Consider the following 21,666-nt stretch of genomic DNA (forward strand, 5'->3'; position numbering starts at 1 on the left):
AGTCCAGTACACCAAAAGTTGTATTGCACATTATAAATATATTGCACAAATCCCAGCATATATTGCACCAAAAAACAGTTGTAAACAGGAAAAAAACAGATGTAAGCAGAGAGTTTTATGTTTAGTCCAGAAACAGATCAATGTTGCCCTTGCCCAGAGACACAGCGGATGAACTTAAACTTCTTGCCATATGTAACCGGTACATGTGCTGGTACAATGGAATTCTTACTGACAGGAAGTCAGTAACAATTGTTTAAAAAAGTGTAAAAACACAAAGTACAGACAGTACATCAAGACAATATACTGTACAGACAGTAGGCAATGTACAAGTAAACAATGCAGACATGTAAACAGTGACTGCAGATGTGCGAAATAAGAAATTATAATAAGGTAGATGGTGTATGTGTGGTCCGAGGTGCATGGCCAAATGTTTTCACCAATCACACTGCTTGTGGGTAGAAGCTATTGAGGAATCTGCTGGTAATGTCTGTATGCTCTTGTATCTCTTGTACAGTCTTATGGCAGAAGGCACGAAGGGTCTTTGCAGACGGGAACGAGAGTGACTGCTCAGTTAATGATTGTTACGTTTGATTATATGTGTTATAGCAGCCTATACTAGTGTTTATTTAGTGTTGGTTTGGAATGTTGTAGTCGTGTTTTAAGGATTGTTATAGTTCTGGTTCTTGGAAAACTCAGTAATTTAGCTAATCTTAGAGCTACTTACCTGCTTTAGTGCATGTCTTTTTCTATTGATTCTTTTAAATTAAAGGTATTCGAAAAGAAAAGCGATTTGTTTTGTAAAATGTTTATTTTATACAGGAAAGGCATGTGCGTTAAGTTGATCTTTTCGGAATGCACCGTTTGAAAATATAAATTGGGAGTTAGTACGGACAACTCCTGATGGATATTATATTACAAATAAAGTTAAAGAGATATCGTTTAAAATTGTTCATAGGTTTTATCCAGTCAAATTAGTACTATCTAAATTTAAGCATGAGTAGGATGATTTGTGCGTTTTTTGTCGGGCTGAAAGGGAAGTTGTTTTGGACGGACTTGCAGAGTTTTGTTTGTAGGCATTTAAAGGTGTTTTTTTTTAGGTTTAAGGACTTTGATATTGTACTGTGTAAGATAACTTTTTTTAAAAAAGTATTTATTTATAGCAAATTTATTAGTCATTCTGAGTAAATTTCACATTCATAAATCAAAATGGTCCAATAATACTCCCCTTTTAAGTACTTTTCAGATGGAGTTTAAATATTATTTAAATTCTATAAAAATGAAAAAAATGCTTAAGCAAGGAAAACATTTGATATATGTAAAAAATATAATTTACTTCGTTACCTCTGCCAGTTAATTTTTTTTCTGTTCGTGTTTTTTTTCTCTTGTATCTGTTTCTGCTCCTCTAGTTGTATTTGTAAATTATTTACACATTTAATAAAAATAAAAAAATGTCGACCGTATACGTTACACTATAATATAACGCAAACATCTATTCTGGACTATTTTTTTCAGATTTTTATTATTCGAATAATATTTTTGTGGTTTATAGCAACGGTCACTAAGGAAGTTCATCTGATAACCCGGAAGTCCTCTCTTTGACCACATTTCGCTTTCTGTGTTCAAGCCCACGTGTTTGCAGCCGCGGCAGCTGCAGGACTTGTCTGTGTCTTCCAGATCGACTCTGGAAAAAAATGGAGAATCTGTTGCTTAATCTGAAAACTGAGGCGCACTCTTTCGTGGAGACTGTGCTTAAATCGATCGTGCATGAAGTTTCGGAAGTTTTCCGAAACCGGACAGATGATTCCGAGAAGTCGATTGAACAAAAACTCCGCCGGATCTCTCAGGTTCTGGCGAGACGGGTCGTGATTAAAATCACGTCTGTCGACAACGGTTTCGGGGTCGAAATCGCGCAAATGAAGCAGGAAAACGAGCTTCACTGTTTCGTGGAGGTTTTGCTCAAATCGTTCGTGTATGAAGTTTCAGAAGTTTTCCGAAACAGGATGTCTGACTCTGAGAACGAGTTTCAAGACAAACTCCGCAGCGTCTCCCAGATCCTGGTGAGTCGGGCCGTGATTAATATCACACAGCGTGTGGAGGACAGTTTCGGGACAGAAATAACGCGAATGAAGGAAAACGAGACCTTTAAAGTGCGACTGCAGCTGTGGGAGAAGGAGTCGGGAGCAGGAAGAGATCAGGGACAGACGGATCATGTTGGACTCATGCCTCCCTGTGAAATCACTGCAGAAACAAATGAAGAAACGGAGCCGTCGGGTAAGTGCGATGACTTATGTAGTAATGTCTGTGTTTAAAAACGGTGTTTTTAACTTCCTCACTGTTGAATCTGTAGTGGAGAGATGCAGAGCGAAGTAGGAAAGGTTTGTGATGTTGCCGAGGGATTCTTTTCTGCGAACTAAACTAGTTGTGGTCTGGTTATATTCTCATTAAGGTTATTGCTGTTCTTTGAATGTGGCCAGAAACTCGGTTTTGTCTAAGTATTATTGAATTTGTCATCAACTGATACACTTTATTTATGTGAAAACCAATTTAGGAGACTTTGGAGTCTTGGAAATATGTTTGTGGGCAGATTATTTATCGACGTGGCGGTAACTATCTCTTCTGTGCAGTGTTAATGTACCTTATTGTACATTAAAGCAGTGTCCAGTCAGCCAGTGTCTGTATGAACCCCTCTCTCTCTCAGTGCAGTGTTAATGTACTGGAGTGTCTGGTCAGTGTGTCTTTATTAACCCCCCTCTCAGTGCAGTGTTAATGTACTGGAGTGTCCAGTCACTGTGTCTGTATTAACCCCCCTCTCTCTCATTGAGGTGTTAATGTACTGGAGTGTCCAGTCAGTGTGTTAAATACTGGCAATTTAGACAGAACAAATGTTTTCGTGAAATTACATCCCCGACTGTCCTCTGCTGCCCTTTTCAATCTTCTGCTGAGCACAAAAGAGTCTTAAGAAAATGATTACAACTTTGTTCGGTCAGCTTCCCCTCCTAGACCCTGTTAATTGCTGCGATGAGTTATTGCTTTGTGCTCTGTTTTGCCGTCTTCTGAATATAGTCTGAGGAATACCCAGCGAAGAAGTGATGTAGCTGGTGTAGTAAAGCAGGCTTAATTATTATAGAACCACTAATGTCAAGACAGCGCTTGCTTTTCCCCCACAATTGGACACTAAAATATATTTTTTTATGGTTTTAATATGTGCATATTTTATGTAAAACAAAGTTACATAAATTGGACTACCTTCAGTTCAGGAGCAAGTAAAAGGTTTATTCCCTGCCGGAAAGAGAAGAAACAACATTTCAGCTGTTGAAGAAGGTTTTGACGCCTGAAGAAGGCTCCACAGCCGAAATGTTTCTTTTTTTCTCTTTTCAGCACAGGAATAAACCTCTACTTGTTCCTTTGCAGCCTACGCATGCTGACGCAACTCCCCACCTGAACTACTTTAAGTATTCATGCTGTATATATTATTTACATCTGTAGATTATGTGTTACTTTCAGATTCATCCTGTTTGTGTTCTAGGTTTTGATGTACAGATTTGATTTCGTCACCCCATTTTGATAAATATAATATTGGTTTACCTGCAGTATATTTTGTAGATGGAATATTTAATAGTAGATGTATTCAGTAGTACAAAGCTTTGAGGTCCTGCCTAGTTTGTGTTGAAAGAAAGCGAATGAATGAGTTATTTTCCCCAGACTGTGATTTGTGTACCGGGATAGTCGAGTTGAAATGTATTTAGTTACGCAAAAACGGCGGTATCACCACATTTTCCTTTGTTTACTTCGCCCATTTGGAGTTCAGTCTGCTAAAGACGAATGAACACAACGTGTCACTCCCTTTTGGTTCGGGGACATACGCGATGAGATTCAATTTCATCAGCCTGCGAATGGAGAAAGGAAAACAAAAACATATTTAAGAAATTCTGTCCACATGCACTGAAGTCCACACTTCTTACGCTGCGTCATGGAGGTGTGGACCTGGAGGAAGGGCTTAGGGTACAGTTTGGAAATTGGGACGTGGTCTTATAATGTTAGTGAATAGGGAGGACAAGTTACGCCATGAATCAATAAATGTGTGTTGAATGTCTTATAAACCCTCTTCACATTGACACTGGAGCAGGATTTGTGGCTGCTGCGGTTCGGAGCCTCACATTGTCTTGCAAATGTGCTCATATGTGTGACAATGAACCCTTTCTCAGTCTGTCTGGGGGGTGGGGCTCAATCTCCTGTCTCCCTTCCTCGATTTAACATCTGATTCGTCCTCACTACCACTACGGGCTTAAGAGCTCATGAATTTAAAGTGAATATTTAACAGGCTGTGATATGTATATATAACCAATATAAATGTCAATATAATATACATATTACTGAGAAGTTATCATCAGTGAATGATTTTAAGATTTTAATGATAAATATCTATTGTACGTAGTGACTTTAAAATCTTTGTATATAAAATTTCAGATTAAAACAAAGTTTTTGCGTATTCTTTGCATATTCTTGTGTGTATATATATGGTTCAGCCACAGAACGAGGGGAACATGTCTCCTTCTTCTTATAATATTATTGTGGTTTTGTTTTTGTTACTGAGAGATCTTGGTACATAGTATATATATAAAACCATTTTCCATTGTAATTCAAGGTTGTGGATCGCTGAAAGTCTAACACACAAGAGAGACTGGTGATATACATAGAAACATTGGAATGCAATCCACTCACCTTTACTGGGGGCAGGTCTCTGCTGCTTCCATTCCTCATCAGAGCCACTACAGCCTTTTTCACAGGAACCGAACAATCTATGTTGTAACCACTCAGAACAAGGCACAAGATAAAAAGATGGTTTCCGTTTTTTAGGTAGTGCTGGATGTCTCTGCCTCAGAGGTGGTAGCACTGACAATGGCCCTCTGGGAAACACTATGAGCACCCATTGATATTCTCATACCTCCTATGTGTGCTAGGTGCTTCATAAGGAACCTGTCATCTCGCATTGGCAGAGTGTCATGCTTCAGCACTGATTGTATTAGGTTTTTGAAATCCGCCTCCTCATTGGCTGAACTTGCAGTAATGTTCACACTTTTGAAAAGTGGAACCATTAAGCCTATCCAGAGTGGGAGATAGCAAGCAAGCCTCGTGAGATGAGGAACAATCTCCGGTAGGAAATGCAGGTTATCTCTATCACCACTGTCCACAGCAAGGAACCTGCATTCTTCACAGATTTCTGTTACCCAGTCTTTCAATGCTGTCGGGCATGCATCAGGGGTACAACTTGGCTCTTGGTCCCCAGCTACACCTATTTTTTCTAGAACTTCATCAGAAGGAAAAGCATCGTATCCTTCTGCTATTTTTTTGTTCTAAGTGTGAGGTTTTAAGTGTGATCTTATCTGTTATGCATGTATACATTTATTCTTTGTTACCTTTGCAGTCCTGCAGCACTTGGGTATATTCTTTTGTCAGGTTATGTCTGGCAGCACAGCCTGAATGTTAGTACTGTTAAGCTCCTACCCTCACAGTGCCTGTAGGTGATGAATCCTGGAATGAAGGGCAAATATGTAGAATGAGTACTATGGTGCAACAACATACATTGTTTAAAATACAAAATACAAATCCTGTCCTCACATCACCTTTCGTAACCAAACAATGTGTAAAATGTTTAACAATGTCAGAATAAAAATGAACAATGCAGAGCTTTAATCCAGTACATTTCCTTGGTCTCTTAAGTGTGGTAACAGTGTAACACACCAAATGATGCAATTTTATACCAACTCTGTACTTCCTTAATATACTCTGTTGTGTGAGGGTATAACTTAATAAAGCTCACAAAACTCATTTTATCCTGTTCTATGCTCTGTGAAGGCAGACTTTAATCTATTGTCAAATGGTTAACTCTACTACATTTACTACAATAGTGGAATCACCAGTTTCGTGCCTGCTGCTTCTGGGACATGATACAAACAACGTAAACCGTGCAAACATTCCCAAAGATGCTCAGAACTTCAAAGAGGCAGGTACTTCAATGTGCATTATAAACCCCTCTCCTCCTCTACAGGTAATGGAACAATAGAAAGGCAACAGGTCCTTAATAAGCTATTGCATGCAGTAGGTCTGATATCTACTTTTCATACACAATTAAGAATTAACAATCAAAAATCACAAATATGTACAGATGCAGCCATTCAAAATGCGCGGTAAAAACCCGCGGTACAGTAACCTACCCACAAGCCACCGCGGGGCACCGGAGGGGACCGCAGGGCAAGTGATTGGCTGGCCAAAATGACCGACAGGGGCACTCGTGGTGCATTGGTTGGTAGTGCAAAGATTTAATCATTTAATGTCTTTACTGTGCACATTTTAATCCGCTTAGTTTTGAATATTTATATGGATTTTACCACTAAAGGGAAATTTTAGTAGCTGAGCATAAAAAGAAGAGGAGCATAACGCATCTGAAGGTCATAAACGATGTTAATTTAGGAACATAAACATTACTGTATGTATGTAAACTGTACTGTGTATGGCTGGTCTTGGTAGTTTAAAGAAAAAATACACACCAGTCTTCCATTTCTCCCTAAACATTTTAAGCATGAAAGTTTTATGAAATGGTACCCAAATATGCGATTGCTGTATAGAATGAATTTTAATTAAAAAAAAATTATTTAACACGAACATAAAGCTGTTTACATCTTCCGCCTGAGAACAGTCACCAGTTGCTACCCAACGCAGAATGGTGATTGGCTGACACCATCTGACACCCCTCTGATTGGAGAAAAAAGACGTGCTGGTTTGCTATACATACTGTACCAGGAAGAGGATTTCTTTCTATTCAAAACGTGTATTTTAAAAGTTTAAGAAGTAAAAACCTTACAGCATACACAGATTTCTAAACTGATCAGGATCGTTATCTTTGTCTTATGCATAATAATGTTCACCGCTCTGTCCAGCAAATTAATAATAAACTTTATTTTATATAGCTTTTTAAACGAATAAGTAATTAGATTGCTCATAAACCTAATCACTTGCTTTTTCTTTTTATTTAGGCTCAGATTTCAACTGTAGATCGTATTATTAATAACCATAATAACAACCAACCAACAAAAACAACCATATAAACATAATACCAACCAAAAACATAGATAACAACCACAATACAAAATCAAATAATCTAACCATTTTACTCTCGCAAAGTCCTCCAATTATCATAATCCCGCCCCTTATGCAAAACCAAACCTTCCTCCCATCCCAGTTTATCCTGTTTATCATAAACAAAATCCACCTCAATTTTCAACATAAAGCATTACACAAAATCAATACCTCAACACTCCATACTCAACAACGATAATTCACAAACAGCCAGAACATGTAACTACACATTCCCAAACAGACCTAATTTCCATAGCCCCGCCCCTTATGCAAAACCAACATCCCTCCCCTGTTCTCTCTCTCCCCTGGCAGTTGTAATTGTTTTTATTTCCAAATAAATTTTAGCAAAGTCATGTATTTTAAAAATCTTAACTTTCTTGGAAAAATGTCTTTTATGTAAACCATGTTTGCTATTAATTCATTCAGGGCTAAAATATGTCCATTGTCTTCTAATGAAAGAAGGGTTCCTTTCGCCGTAGTCGGGAGCCTAGCATTTAACAAGTAAGTACAGTATTTACTGGGTTTTTGAGGGGGGGGGGGTGTCTTTTGCTGGAAATCTTGCCTCCTACTTTGAAAATACCCGTGAAGAGGCATTTCATGATGTACTTTTCACTGATGAAACAACAGTGGCTCTGGAACAGTTTTCAACCAAGACGTTTTATAAAAAGGGGAGATATGTACATGTTACTGAAGCTAAAAGTTTAGCTTTTGTCACTAATGTAAACACTAAATAAAGACATATAGAAATCCCTACGTTACAGACTGTATATGGCTGGTATTGGTAGTTTAAAGAAAAAATACACACCAGTATTCCACTTTCTCCCTAAACATTTTAAGCATCAGAGTCTTACATGTGGTTATTTCGAAAACGTTTGTACGTGCTCCTTCTTACCATGTACTGTTTACTGTTACTGACCATATTAAGTTTAAGTGCCTGTGGGCACTTTTCCTGTCCGTGGGGGGTGGACCGTCTTTCATTAGAAGGTTAGTCTGTTCTACTCTGAGAATGTAGAGGGGATGGAAAGTGCCCGCGGTCATTTAATTAGTATTAAAATCTTAGTTATCTTTCTAGTTCACAGGTTTGCATGCATAATTTAATTTTGAAAGCCACTGAGACATCAGGTACTACTGTTGTATTTATGAAAAAGAAACAAAACAAAAAACATACTAACAACTGTGCCATCCTACTCCTTAGTTAATACATTTTATTATTCATAAACAGTTAACATTGTTAGCAAAATATTTTGAATTATATTTAACCCTATTTTTTCTTTAGTTTTGTATTTAACTTATTATATGATAGTCAGACTTAATGTATATTTGAACAATGAAAATATATTTTTACAAGATTTTACATTAAGCACTTAAAATTAATATGGTTAATAATAGTAAACTGTAACATGCTGTAACAAGATCGGTTAAACTGCGAAGAAAATGCTTTCAGAGAAAATGTTTCAGGTGTGAAGAACATAGATCTCCAATGCAATTTCAACCAAACCTGTTCCCACACACCCTGCCCCCACTACCATTAGAATATACACAAACATTTTAGCGTTTCATTCTGAGCAGAAGACCCTCACACCTGAAGAGTGCTGGCTGTGACGAATTAAACCGGTTTTACAGGTTTCAATCACAGACAATGTGACATGGGACTCAGTAAAGTAACACACAGCGCCACTGGATTTGATAATACTGTACCTAACCAAAATCCGCAATATGGAAACAGAACCTGTGTAATTGTTGATAGATGATGTACTCGTAACATTTTTTCAAGACGAACTACAACATTTAAAAAATGACTTGTATGTACTTGATATCTCTAATCAATCCACGGGTTCCAGCACAAAACGAAACTAAAATGCATACCGTTTCGCGCTTCTTATTAGTTGCTCAAAAGTAATTTGACCGTATGAAATGCATAATATAAACCTAGAAACATATAGGTGAGCAGTACTTAAGCACTGTAGTATCGGTGTTAAGACATACAGTGCCTTGCGAAAGTATTCGGCCCCCTTGAACTTTTCAACCTTTTGCCACATTTCAGGCTTCAAACATAAAGATATAATTTTTTTATTTTATGTGAAGAATCACCAACAAGTGGGACACAATTGTGAAGTGGAACGAAATCTATTGGATTTTTGAAACTTTTTTAACTAATAAAAAAATGAAAAGTGGGGCGTGCAAAATTATTCGGCCCCCTTGCGTTAATACTTTGTAGAGCCACCTTTTGCTGCGATTACAGCTGCAAGTCGCTTGGGGTATGTCTCTATCAGTTTTGCACATCGAGAGACTGAAATTCTTGCCCATTCTTCCTTGCAAAACAGCTCGAGCTCAGTGAGGTTGGATGGAGAGCGTTTGTGAACAGCAGTTTTCAGCTCTTTCCACAGATTCTCGATTGGATTCAGGTCTGGACTTTGACTTGGCCATTCAAACACCTGGATACGTTTATTTGTGAACCATTCCTTTGTAGATTTTGCTGTATGTTTGGGATCATTGTCTTGTTGGAAGATAAATCTCCGTCCCAGTTTCAGGTCTTTTGCAGACTCCAACAGGTTTTCATCCAGAATGGTCCTGTATTTGGCTGCATCCATCTTCCCCTCAATTTTAACCATCTTCCCTGTCCCTGCTGAAGAAAAGCAGGCCCAAACCATGATGCTGCCACCACCATGTTTGACAGTGGGGATGGTGTGTTGAGGGTGATGAGCTGTGTTGCTTTTACGCCAAACATATCGTTTTGCATTGTGGGCAAAAAGTTCGATTTTGGTTTCATCTGACCAGAGCACCTTCTTCCACATGTTTGGGGGTGTCTCCCAGGTGGCTTGTGGCAAACTTTAGACGAGACTTTTTATGCATATCTTTGAGAAATGGCTTTCTTCTTGCCACTCTTCCATAAAGGCCAGATTTGTGCAGTGTAAGACTGATTGTTGTCCTATGGACAGACTCTCCCACCTCAACTGTAGTTCTCTGCAGTTCATCCAGAGTGATCATGGGCCTCTTGGCTGCATCTCTGATCAGTCTTCTCCTTGTCTGAGCTGAAAGTTTAGAGGGACGGCCAGGTCTTGGTAGATTTGCAGTGGTCTGATACTCCTTCCATTTCAAGATGATCGCTTGCACAGTGCTCCTTGGGATGTTTGAAGCTTGGGAAATCTTTTTGTATCCAAATCCGGCTTTAAACTTCTCCACAACAGTATTACGGACCTGCCTGGTGTGTTCCTTGGTCTTCATGATGCTCTCTGCGCTTTCAACAGAACCTTGAGACTATCACAGAGCAGGTGCATTTATACAGAGACTTGATTACACACAGGTGGATTCTATTTATCACCATCAGTCATTTAGGACAACATTGGATCATTCAGAGATCCTCGCTGAACTTCTGGAGTGAGTTTGCTGCACTGAAAGTAAAGGAGCCAAATAATTTTGCACGCCCCACTTTTCATTTTTTTATTAGTTAAAAAAGTTTCAAAAATCCAATAGATTTCGTTCCACTTCACAATTGTGTCCCACTTGTTGGTGATTCTTCACATAAAATAAAAAATGTATATCTTTGTTTGAAGCCTGAAATGCGGCAAAAGGTTGAAAAGTTCAAGGGGGCCGAATACTTTCGCAAGGCACTGTACCTCTCAAATACTGTAAATCAAGTTAAAAATATCTCAAGACCGATTCTGGTCGTAATGAAACCATGTTTCGTGTATGTTTTCTTTTTCATCTTGAAATAACTCATTTCTAAATACCTTTTTCACTGTTAACATCTTGTAGCAACTTTGCGACAAAATATACACACTGACAGTTCATCCTGCTACCAACATTAAATAAAACAAATCTTAAGATTTCTATATTTATGTCTTTATTTAGTGGTTTCATTCGAAGCTTACAATGTTTAGGGAGAAATGGAATACTGGTGTGTATTTTGTTCTTTAAAGTACCGAGACCAGCCATATACTGTATGTTTATGTTAAGATTTCCCTTCAGTGGTAAAATTAGATATGAATATTCAATACTTAAACGGGCACAGTTAAGACATTAAATATACATATACATATTGTATACAGTACAGTTTGCATACGGTAATGTGTTTGTTACGCGATTAAAAAATAAATAAATAAAAAAAACTGAAAGGTCCAGCACCAGCTGGATTTGAACACACAACCTGCCAGTTGGTAGTCACGCACCTAGACCAGTAGGCTACAAGACAGCTCGCATAAGCAGGCAGGCGAAACAGCCCTACACAGCCCTGCCGCAGTACACGGATATAATCATACCGTTATTAATTTCTTTAGATACGCGATTCCATATTATATTCCCTTTTAATCAAATTCTAAAAGTATGCTTGTTGACTCCGGTATCACGTTAGTTAAAGACTTCGAAGCTTACAATGTTTAGGGAGAAATGGAATACTGTGTGTATTTTTTTCTTTTCATGATAGGTGTCGCATTTTAAATCATTTTCGTAGTTAGAAATTATGAAACGCCCTGTTAAAAGCAAGGAAGTTTTTATGCCCGTTGAAGTAAAACAAAATGCCTGACAAAGTATGGCTTGGACAGATTCCAAGTGCTTGTACAAATGTGCTAAAGAAAGTATACTTTGAGTATACAGCTTGTCCAAAGTCATCCATTATTAATACTATTAGTAATATCTTCAGTAAAGGCTTTGATGCATAAATATTTCTGATAAAGGTAGGTTGTGTACTTTTGTCCAACTGAGCAATCTTGCTTTCATAAAATATACCAACATTTGAATGACTGATGATTAACATGCTGTAATACACAGTTCAAAATTAAAGGCTCAAATGCTGTACATGAGAGGTTAAGCTCCCCCCGACGCCAGATAGTTAGTCACGTGACACACGTGAACTGCGTGATACCCCGGTGGGCGTGTCGCGGTATGCCGCGAAATACCTCACCCATTTTGAATGGCTGCATCTGTAGTGCAGTACGTGGAATATGACCGCTCAAGGTTTAAAAAAAATCAAGCAATTGATGAGTAGTTTAAATCCCCAGAAAGAAATAAGGATGAATGCAAAACACTGTTTATTGCTTAGAACTGAAATCTTAAACAACAAATCGTGGCGAGCTTTACACTTCTCTTTTGTTAGCTCCATGATGTCACCCTTTAATCTTAGTGTTCATGTGATGGCCGAATCCCTAGCTAGACCCATGGCCCAGGTATTATGGGAAATGTTTAATGCAAAGTATAGAGAAGTCCGATTAACACTCAAAAAAGTAACAAAAAATGAATTTCACCAAACCTGGCTTAAACTTCTTCCCAATTTTTACGTGATTATAATAATATCCTTTCAGTTACATAGTGCTTCTCTGGAAACCCCAGTGAAAGCGCTCTACAGGTAATGGGGACTTCCCTCCACGGCGTAAATGAAAATAATTTTTACATTGTTATGGATTACAGTTTAAGTGCACATCAAAAAGTCTCTGTATATGTAGATAGAAATTGATAGATTAATATTTTTAAGACCTGCCTACTCACGTTAACTGCAATACCAAGGCCCATCACCACTTCTTTCGTTTATGATATGTTTTTAAAGCATTGCATTCACCACTTAATCATTTCTGCTTTCACATCAGCAATTTCTAACATGTCAGAGATTTTTGGGGGTTCAGTTCTCCTTGTAACACTTACAGAAACAAAACATTATAATTTAAATTCAGAAGTGTGACAAATCCTTTCAGGTTTCACTTGCATGTGTAGAAATATCATGATAACGGCAAATGCAGCTTACTAATTTTTGTAGTATTTCCCGCTATATAAAAAGTTTCTCAAATATCTTTACTTTAAAATAAATTCATGGGAACGTCAACGTAGCATCATAATTACAGTATAGCATTTCAAGTTTGTAAAGTAACTTACGATTTGGAAGAAGAGGTCTTCGCCAGAGATGCAGATAATAAATCAAACATCAACTGCAAAGGCTGGGGTCAGCTGATCAAGAGATCACAATTGAAAGATCTGGTGGTCGTGAACTTGCGGTTTTGTATGGTGCCGACGGCACAGAGTGACGTCACGGCCAGAAAAAGAAGGCGCTTTATTAAAATGTAAAACATCCACCCCCACCCGACCAGACAGAGTCGGAAAACAAATTGCATTCATTGTTTTCATCACATCCAGTAATTTAAGTACTGAGTGTGTTGGTACCTGTAAACGTCCTTGTAGTCATATCTGTGTATTCAGAGGTCAAGGTGTGCCCTCATGCTGTATTCTACACTGACTGACCAGAAACACATATAAAAGAACTGTGAGCTAATCGGTTCATGTTTGCGCATAAGAACCCCTGTAAATACAAACACGTGGATAATGCCAGTTTTTCAGAGAACCTAGATATATGTTCACTTCTGTTCTGTGAAAATAAAAATATTTTCCAATATTGCCACGGTGTTCATGTGTGAGATGGTAAGACTCTTGTTTCTCGGATGTGTTATGAACTTGTGTAAACTTTGTACGTAGTGCCCCTTAAAAATAAAAGTCCTGAAGTCCTGGTTCCTTTTCACTTTGGCTTTGCATAAAAAAGAGCAACAATGGTTCAGAAAGTTGCAAATTCAAGTCTTTTTAAATACGTGGCTCGACAGACAGGTTGAATCTTCACACGTCCCTTGATGCCTGTTTATTTAAGAAGGAGACAATGCGAAACTGATTACTTCTTCAGATTTTTAAAAAAGGTCACCGCTATGAGGTATTAAGACTTGTTTGTTAAAGCCTCTTTGTAAGAATATACAATTTTGCTAATGTTCGCTTTTTAAGTCTACACCCGCAACTCTTCTAATTGGGGTATGATATTGGAGACAAATGTAATTTTCTTGTTCACACAAACGCATAGAAGATAATGATATTAAATGCAAAATCCACCACCGCCCCCCGTACCTGGGCAAACAGAGGAACAAAGTTGTAGAATTGTTACTCTCGCGCTGGTAACAGAGTGCTTGAACTCGGCAGACGGGGTTACTTGAGGTCCAAGTCACCGTGCATGGTCATGTGATCATCAGAAAAACAAGGCGCTATATCACGGGAATGAAAGCAGCACAAACGCTATTTTTAACAACACAAACCGACACAAACATAGTACTAACAAATGAGGTAAGTTTCATTGTTTGTGCTGTCTGTAGGGGGGCAACTTTACAGAGCTAATTAACCCCCCTCTCAGTACAGTGTTAATGTACTGTAGTGTCCAGTCAGTGTGTCTGTATTAACCCCTCTCTCTCTCTCTCAGTGCAGTGTTAATGTACTGTAGTGTCCAGTCAGTGTGTCTGTATTAACCCCTCTCTCTCAGTGCAGTGTTAATGTACTGCAGTGTCCAGTCGGTGTGTCTGTATTAACCCCTCTCTCTCTTTCAGTGCAGTGTTAATGTACTGGAGTGTCCAGTCAGTGTGTCTGTATTTACCTCTCTCTCTCAGTGCAGTGTTAATGTACTGGATTGTCCAGTCAGTGTGTCTGCATGAACCCCTCTCTTTCTCAGTGCAGTGTTAATGTAAATGTAATGTATTATTATTATTTCTGTAGTCTTACTTTTTACATGGTAGTTAGGTTTCTGACAAAGCTTGTATATCTAAAATCACATAATATTAGAAACCCCCTTAAACCCTCGTATTCCTCTATGCTTAAACAACCCAAATTGATTGCGAGTATACTAGACGTGTGTTTGTGTAGCTTAAAGCTTACAGCTTTAGCTTGAAGCATTTTTTTAGATCACATGGCTTCAGCTATCATTACTATGCTAATGATACTCATATATACATACATACCAAACCTTATGCTGATGTGGCTGTCTCTATTCTAATTGCATCTCTGACATAAGAACTTGGATGACTCAAAATGTCCTTCATGTTAACTGTGACAAGACTGAAACCATGCTTATTGGCACCACCCATCAACTTTATAAAACCCGTAAGAAACCCTATCTGTAGATGGTCTTGTACTTCAGCTTCAGTCTAAACTGAAAAACTTGGGGATGATATTTGACGTTCAACCCACATGCATAGAATGTTGTCAAAACATTTTAATTCACTTCAGAAATATTCCTCGACTACGCCCTATGTTATCACTAACTGTGGCTGAAAAGTGTTGTCTAATCTTGAATCGACTACTGTAACACTCTACTCTCTGGGGTTTCTAAATCACCATTGAAGAAACTCCAGTATGTCCACAATTCGGCAGCCAGAATCCTAACCAGGTCTAGTGCAAGTGTTCACATTACTCTTATCCTGGAGTCCTTGCACTGGCTTCCTGTCAAGTTTCCTGTCGACTTAACAATCCTCCTGCTCACCTATAAGGCTCTCCATGGCTCGGTACCTGTCTGAGTTATCACCCTACTCCCCACCTCACAACCTTCGCTCTTCTAATTCTGGTCTCCTTACTGTCCCCCAAGCCCGTCTACATTGTATGGGTGACATGGCCTTCACCTGTTATCCCCCCAAGCTCTGGAACTCTCTCCCTAAGGATATCGGAGAGTCACCTTCTATAAACTCCTTCAAATCCAGACTCAAAACCTTCTTCTTCAGAAGAGCCTTTATTTAACTGTTCTTTACCCCTCTGCTCCTACTGTAGTTAGTACCACCATCTACTGTCTCCTCTAACTGTGTATTCTCATCGTGCTTATATTGTGTATTTTTTGTTGTTGTCATTCTATAAAACGCTTTGAGAAGCCACCTTTAAAGGTGCTATATAAAATAGTTTTTTTTATTATTATTATTATAAAGGTCTTGTTTTCTTGTCCTGTGTTTACAGGCTCAGAGGCCAGTACTCTCTCTGAAGCTGGGGAAAGGGCTCCTCTTGAACAGCAGCACAGTGAGGAGGAGTGGGGCTCCAGTCTGATGCAGGAGACAGTGCTCACTGCCGCACAAGAGAAAGAGAAACTCAGGGAGCAGCACACCGAGAGCAGACAGAGTGTCAAGGATCTGGACTCTGTGCCCACGATGAAGACAGACCCTGAGAGTGAGACTCCTGGGCTCTTAGTATGTGATGATTTTACAGAGATGAATAATCTGGACTCGAAAAATATTACACAAGGTTGTAATGAACTGGGCTGTGTCTCTGTACAAGAGCACAGTGAAGAACTGGATGTCTTTAATCTTACAGAGCAGGACATGGAGCCCCAGTTGATTGACTGTGCAGAGCAGCAGACTGATGTACCTGGTGAAGAGAAAAGTGTTGAGATACAGCACCGAGAGGAGAGTCAGTACAGGGAGGAGCAACAGCAGCTCCTACAGGGCTTGATAATTAGGCCTTGTTCTGTTCAAGTGGAGAGACTGTCATTGCACAGTCTCAAACAATCATATGATCCCTTAGCATCTGATGACTTTACACACGGGTTTAATAATCTGGTTACTGAAAAAATCGTTGAAAGTTTTAATGAACTGGAGAGTGTGTCTGTTCTTGGGCAAAGAGAGGAACAACTGAATGAACTGGATGGTTTAAGTCTCAGAGAGCTGGAGATGGAGTCCCAGATGATTCACACTGCTGAGCAGCACACTGAGGGATGTAATGAAGAAAACAAATCTCACTTTCATCACACAGAGCAAGACCATTCCATGGAGCATTTGCAGAATAAGAGACCCCAGCACGATCAGAGGATGAGGAAGAATCACTCAAGGCCTTGCTCAGATGGAGTGGACAAACTGCCATTATGGCACAGGGAGGAGCAGCGTTTCTGTCAGTCTAGCATTTCAAAACCCTATCAGCACCTTCACACAGGAGAGAGACCGTTCAGCTGCAGTCAGTGTGGGAAGAGTTTTAGTCAATCACGCATCTTAAAACGACATCACCGCATTCACACAGGAGAGAGACCATTCAGCTGCAGTCAGTGTGGGAAGAGTTTTAGTGTGAAAAGCCACTTACAATTACACCAGCGCATTCACACAGGAGAGAGACCTTTTAGCTGCAGTCAGTGTGGGAAGAGTTTTAGTCAATCACACATCTTAAAACGACATCACCGCATTCACACAGGAGAGAGACCATTCAGCTGCAGTCAGTGTGGGACGAGTTTTAGTCGGTCAGATGACTTAAAAACCCACCAGCACATTCACACAGGAGAGAGACCTTTCAGCTGCAGTCAGTGTGGGAAGAGTTTTAGTCGGTCAGGTGACTTAAAAACCCACCAGCACATTCACACAGGAGAGAGACCGCTCAGCTGCAGTCAGTGTGGGAAGAGTTTTAGTAAGTCAAGTCACTTAAAAACCCACCTGCGCATTCACACAGGAGAGAGACCGTTCAGCTGCAGTCAGTGTGGGAAGAGCTTTAGTCGGAAAAACCACTTACAATCACACCAGTTGATTCACACAGGAGAGAGACCATTCAGCTGCAGTCTGTGTGGGAAGAGTTTTAGTCACTCTTTTAACTTAATATCCCACCAGCGCAATCACACAGGAGAGAGACCGTTCATCTGCAGTCAGTGTGGGAAGAGTTTTAGTCAGTCAAGTATCTTAATATCCCACCAGCGCATTCACACAGGAGAGAGACCATTCAGCTGCAGTCAGTGTGGGAAGAGTTTTAGTCAGTCAAGTAGCTTAATAACCCACCAGCGCATTCACACAGGAGAGAGACCGTTCAGCTGCAGTCAGTGTCGGAAGAGTTTTAGTCGGTCAAGTGACTTAAAAATCCACCAGCGCATTCACACAGGAGAGAGACCACTGTAGCGGCAAGGTTTATTAAAATACAGGAATTAAGTTTGCTGCTCCCTTGCCAGTCTCTCTCCCTCATCTCCAGTGGTGCTTGATACAGAGAGGTCATTCCATTTGGTTCACATTTAAGGTGTTTTTGTAGCTGATAGAGTGTCCTGATAAGGAACAACTCCCAAAGCTGAGACACATCAGCCACCCTAATGAATGATCATCTCTGGTGCCTCACTGTCTGGGAGATTCCAAGGGAGAGTCTCATCCCAAGTGGTTTACAACCCCAAGGTCAGAGTTCATGGCTACTCATCCTCACATGGGGCACCAATAAATGTAGGCAACCATTGAGTGACCGTAGTTCTCCAGGTAAAACTCCAGGTCCTCCTGGACATCCACAGACTCAGCTCAGACAGTCACGTAACGGCCAGTGTGTCCCAGTGCCAGGACTTTTCCTTGTTCTAAGAGTTGAGAATGGAGGTTGCCAGCGTGTAACCAAAGGATCCACCCGAGGTTAGCCCAGCAGCAAGCCTCGTGAACCCACCGCGAACGCTCACCTGATCAACGAGTGAACTACGGTCGGAACTGTGGACAGCTGTATATCAGTATTCAGAACTCGCGCTACATCGGGAACGAAACGGTCTTCTTCCTGTCTAAAGATTGTGACTTTTCTGTGTGCCAACACTAACTAGCCAGTCTTCAGAGAGCATCAGCAGCGCACCGCAGCAGAAATCTCTCCCTCCTTCTCCTTCTCTCAGGTCGAACCAGCACTGCCTTGCACCGGGCCACAGAGCGCCGATTGGACACGGCAACAGCCTGCCACTGCTTCTTTGTGTCTGCGGGAGATCTGAATCCTACCTCTAACCATATATGTATAATAGTCCTCTAAAGTTAACCGGAACTCCAACCATATATGTATAATAGTCCTCTAAGTTTATCCGTATACTAGAACTCCAACCATTTATGTATAATGAACATCTAATCACAGACGTATAACGATAGACGTATATTAGAATTGTAGTACTGTAATCCTTATATTTTAAAAGACTATTTTGCAGTTTTACACCTTGCACATTCAGTGGTTAACACATAGGTATCTATAAGCTCAATTCTGTGGATATGCTAACTTGATCAAAGTAAAAATGTAATGTAAAAACATTTTAAAAATCAACAAGCAATACCTTGACAAGACTGTGAACACACTTTCTCTGACATCACTGCCGCCTACTCTCCGAAGTTGGTTTATCTGGAAATAATATTATGTTAGAAATAATGTTAGAAGCTACTAGATCTTCTTTAATTAACTAATGAGACATACCCATTTACACATTCAATGGAACAAACACATTTTCACATATTAACTGCTTTTTTGCAGTATTTTCTCAGTCTATAAATAAAAAGTGACCATTTTTCAAAGTAAAAAAAAATTGTAGTAACTTTTTAGAACATGAAAACACTTTATTTTGCAATTAAAGGATAAGCAAGATTATACATTAAAAACAGTAAGATCCACCAGGATTGCGAGCAGCTCAAACTCGGTCTCCCGGACAGTTGGCTGGAGAAGCTCTGTTCACAAGATGGGGCAGCAGGCCCGGCTTGGCTGGAGCTGTGGGTGAGACGTGCCCAGATCCGAGCTGGCATGGATCTGGGCACATCGGAGGCTGCCTTTCCTGCCCCAGAGATGCGAACAGCTGGACTTCTTCATCCGTCACAACTGTGTTTTCCCCAAGATGGTGCTGCAGTGCTTCCATCCTGGGGAGGACTTCTTCTGCCTGGTGTGCGTGCAGTGGACGGAGGGGCTGCTGCACCTCTTTGTCAGTTGTGATGGATTGAAGGATTTGAGGGTGTACTTGACAGACCTGCTGAATGGCCTGTTTCGCTCTGTTCGAGGAGCTGTTCTTGACGGGGTACCCTGGAAAGAGCTGTTCCTCTTTGGATACCGCTGGTCTGAGGAGGCGGTTAATGCCATTTTAGCGAACCTCCTCCTCAGCCTAGCGAGGGCAGTTGTCTGGGAGAGGGGGAACCTGGTGATGTACAATAGCCTGAAGCCAGACCTTGTCAGGCTGTACATCGCCAGGGTGAAGGACTGCTTCTCTCTCAGCCTGGCCTACTGCAGGGCTGAGAGGCGGATGGACGACTTTTGCAGGATCTTCTTAAAAAACATCTTTGTGGAACTGTGAGAGGAAGATCTGTACTTCAGGCTCTGAGGTGGGGGTGTCTCCTAATAGAGAAAGATAAGATCAGAATATATTTTATGTTTGTGGTTTAGGGTTGTTTTATTTATTTTGTTTTCTTGTGCCTTAATTAGCTTATTTTTTTCTTGAACTATGTTTTATATACAGATTGGATTGGTGTTGTAATTGTCAATTTCTTATTTTCTTTTTGTTTTTAAACCATTTAAATACTTTATTGCATTATTGATAAATGAAAGATAAAAAAGGCGTTGCGTTTAGGTTGCAGTTTCCCCTGGCGACATTTGTTCAAATCTCACTTCCGACAAAGAGCCTCTCTCGTTAGAATAGAAACGACAGAACTTCTAAGTAGAAAACATTTTCACATCTCACATTTCGTGAGTTTAATGTTAAGTGTCTTAGTGGTTGCCTCGGTGAATGATGGCTCTTCTCCCTTGCAGGGTGACGTTAAACTTCTTCAGAGGAGTCTCCCATGTACAGCTTTTCTTCATCAAGAGCCGAAGCAACAGAGACAGACTTCAAACTCAAATGAATTACTCCTTGAGTGTTTATGACAGTCTTTAAAAAGATGAGAGCAGGCGAAACCGTCTTTGGAAATGAGCAAATTTAGTTCGTACAGTGCTGAGTACCCCCGTTTGTTGCGCGAGAGACCGGGGTACGTTTCTGTGACAGGGCGCTGGTTTAATTTTTTTAATTGTTTGAATCAAATCTGAATGGCCAAGTGGTTAAGGTGTTGGACTTTAAATCCAATGGACAAATGTTAATGTTTAAACCCCCCTCCAGGTAGACTCTTATAAATATTCTGAAGTGATAGAATAGTTTGAAGATTAACACTCTATTTAAATGTCAATTTATTAAATTTCAGTTCTCCCCGGGATAACTGAACTCTCACAATCGCATACTGAAGGCTTTACATGCAGTAGCTATGTTGCAGTTTCTAATAAAGATGGAATTAAACTGTTTGTTTTGTGTCTCCCTGATCCACTTCTTGATCCAAATGAAATGTTTAATATGATCCCTCGAGAAAAAAAAAGTCCTTGAGTCATTTTCCACCTGGAATGATTGATGCCCCATCAAACCTTTTGTAATATCCCCGGAAGTTTATAAAGTAGAATCCTGGTTTGTGGCTTAAATTCAAGATAAACAAGACTAAGGAAACGAGTTGGAAACTTGATGTCGAACTGGGATTTAAATCACCTGGAACATTTCACTACATTGGGCAGTATGTGCCAGAGAGAAGCTCTTGACATCCCTTTGATAGCTCAGTTGGTAGAGCAGAGGACTGTAGTGGAAACAGTGGGGAATCCTTAGGTTGCTGGTTTGATTCCGGCTTGAAGGAAGGTGCTTTTTGTGTACTTTAATCAAAGAGTTAAAATAGTGAATCTTTTTCATTCAGACTTCGATCAAAAGCTCAATAAATGACGAAGCAGAGGCTCTTGTTCCGAATTCAGCTCACGTCTGATTGTCTTGTTTTGGCCAAGATCTGATCTTTGAATTCAGGGACTACTCTGTCTGCTTTGTAATTCAAAAGTAGATACAAATGTCATGTTTTTCGTAGATATTAAGGTGTTCTCTGTTTTCAAAGGATAGGTACTTAATAGGCTTTATGATTTGGTTTTGATTTTGAATCATTATATTATTAAGTTTGTGCTTCCTGTGTTTTTATCATATCGTGAACTTATTTTTTACACACATGCTTACAAAGGCAAACACTGCACACATCTGTT

General features: G+C 39.8%; 1 protein-coding gene and 1 non-coding gene across 2 annotated transcripts; both read left to right on the top strand.

Annotated features, from left to right (window-relative positions):
* The first annotated feature begins 1,580 nt into the window (after positions 1–1,580).
* Positions 1,581–19,902, top strand: LOC148665895 (uncharacterized). Its single transcript, XM_088631653.1, has 2 exons — positions 1,581–2,271; positions 15,868–19,902. Exons 1-2 carry the CDS (start codon positions 1,692–1,694, stop codon positions 17,772–17,774), a joined length of 2,487 nt encoding a protein of 828 aa, XP_088487779.1. The 5' UTR covers positions 1,581–1,691; the 3' UTR covers positions 17,775–19,902.
* Positions 19,903–21,190: 1,288 nt separating this feature from the next.
* On the top strand, positions 21,191–21,278 carry trnay-gua (transfer RNA tyrosine (anticodon GUA)). The gene is given in 2 exon segments: positions 21,191–21,227; positions 21,243–21,278. It is a non-coding gene; the product is annotated as a tRNA-Tyr (tRNA).
* The last annotated feature ends 388 nt before the right edge of the window (positions 21,279–21,666 follow it).

The sequence above is a fragment of the Lepisosteus platostomus genome, chromosome 5 (assembly GCF_059453375.1).
Source record: "Lepisosteus platostomus isolate fLepPlt1 chromosome 5, fLepPlt1.hap1, whole genome shotgun sequence".
Lineage (NCBI taxonomy): Eukaryota > Metazoa > Chordata > Actinopteri > Semionotiformes > Lepisosteidae > Lepisosteus > Lepisosteus platostomus.

What these genes read in the sequence shown, in the direction of transcription:
- LOC148665895 (XM_088631653.1), top strand. Translation starts at nt 1,692, where the DNA reads ATGGAGAATCTGTTGCTTAATCTGAAAACTGAGGCGCACTCTTTCGTG. An exon ending in TGAAGAAACGGAGCCGTCGG is followed by an intron (nt 2,272 to 15,867) that starts GTAAGTGCGATG and finishes CTGTGTTTACAG; the next exon opens with GCTCAGAGGCCAGTACTCTC.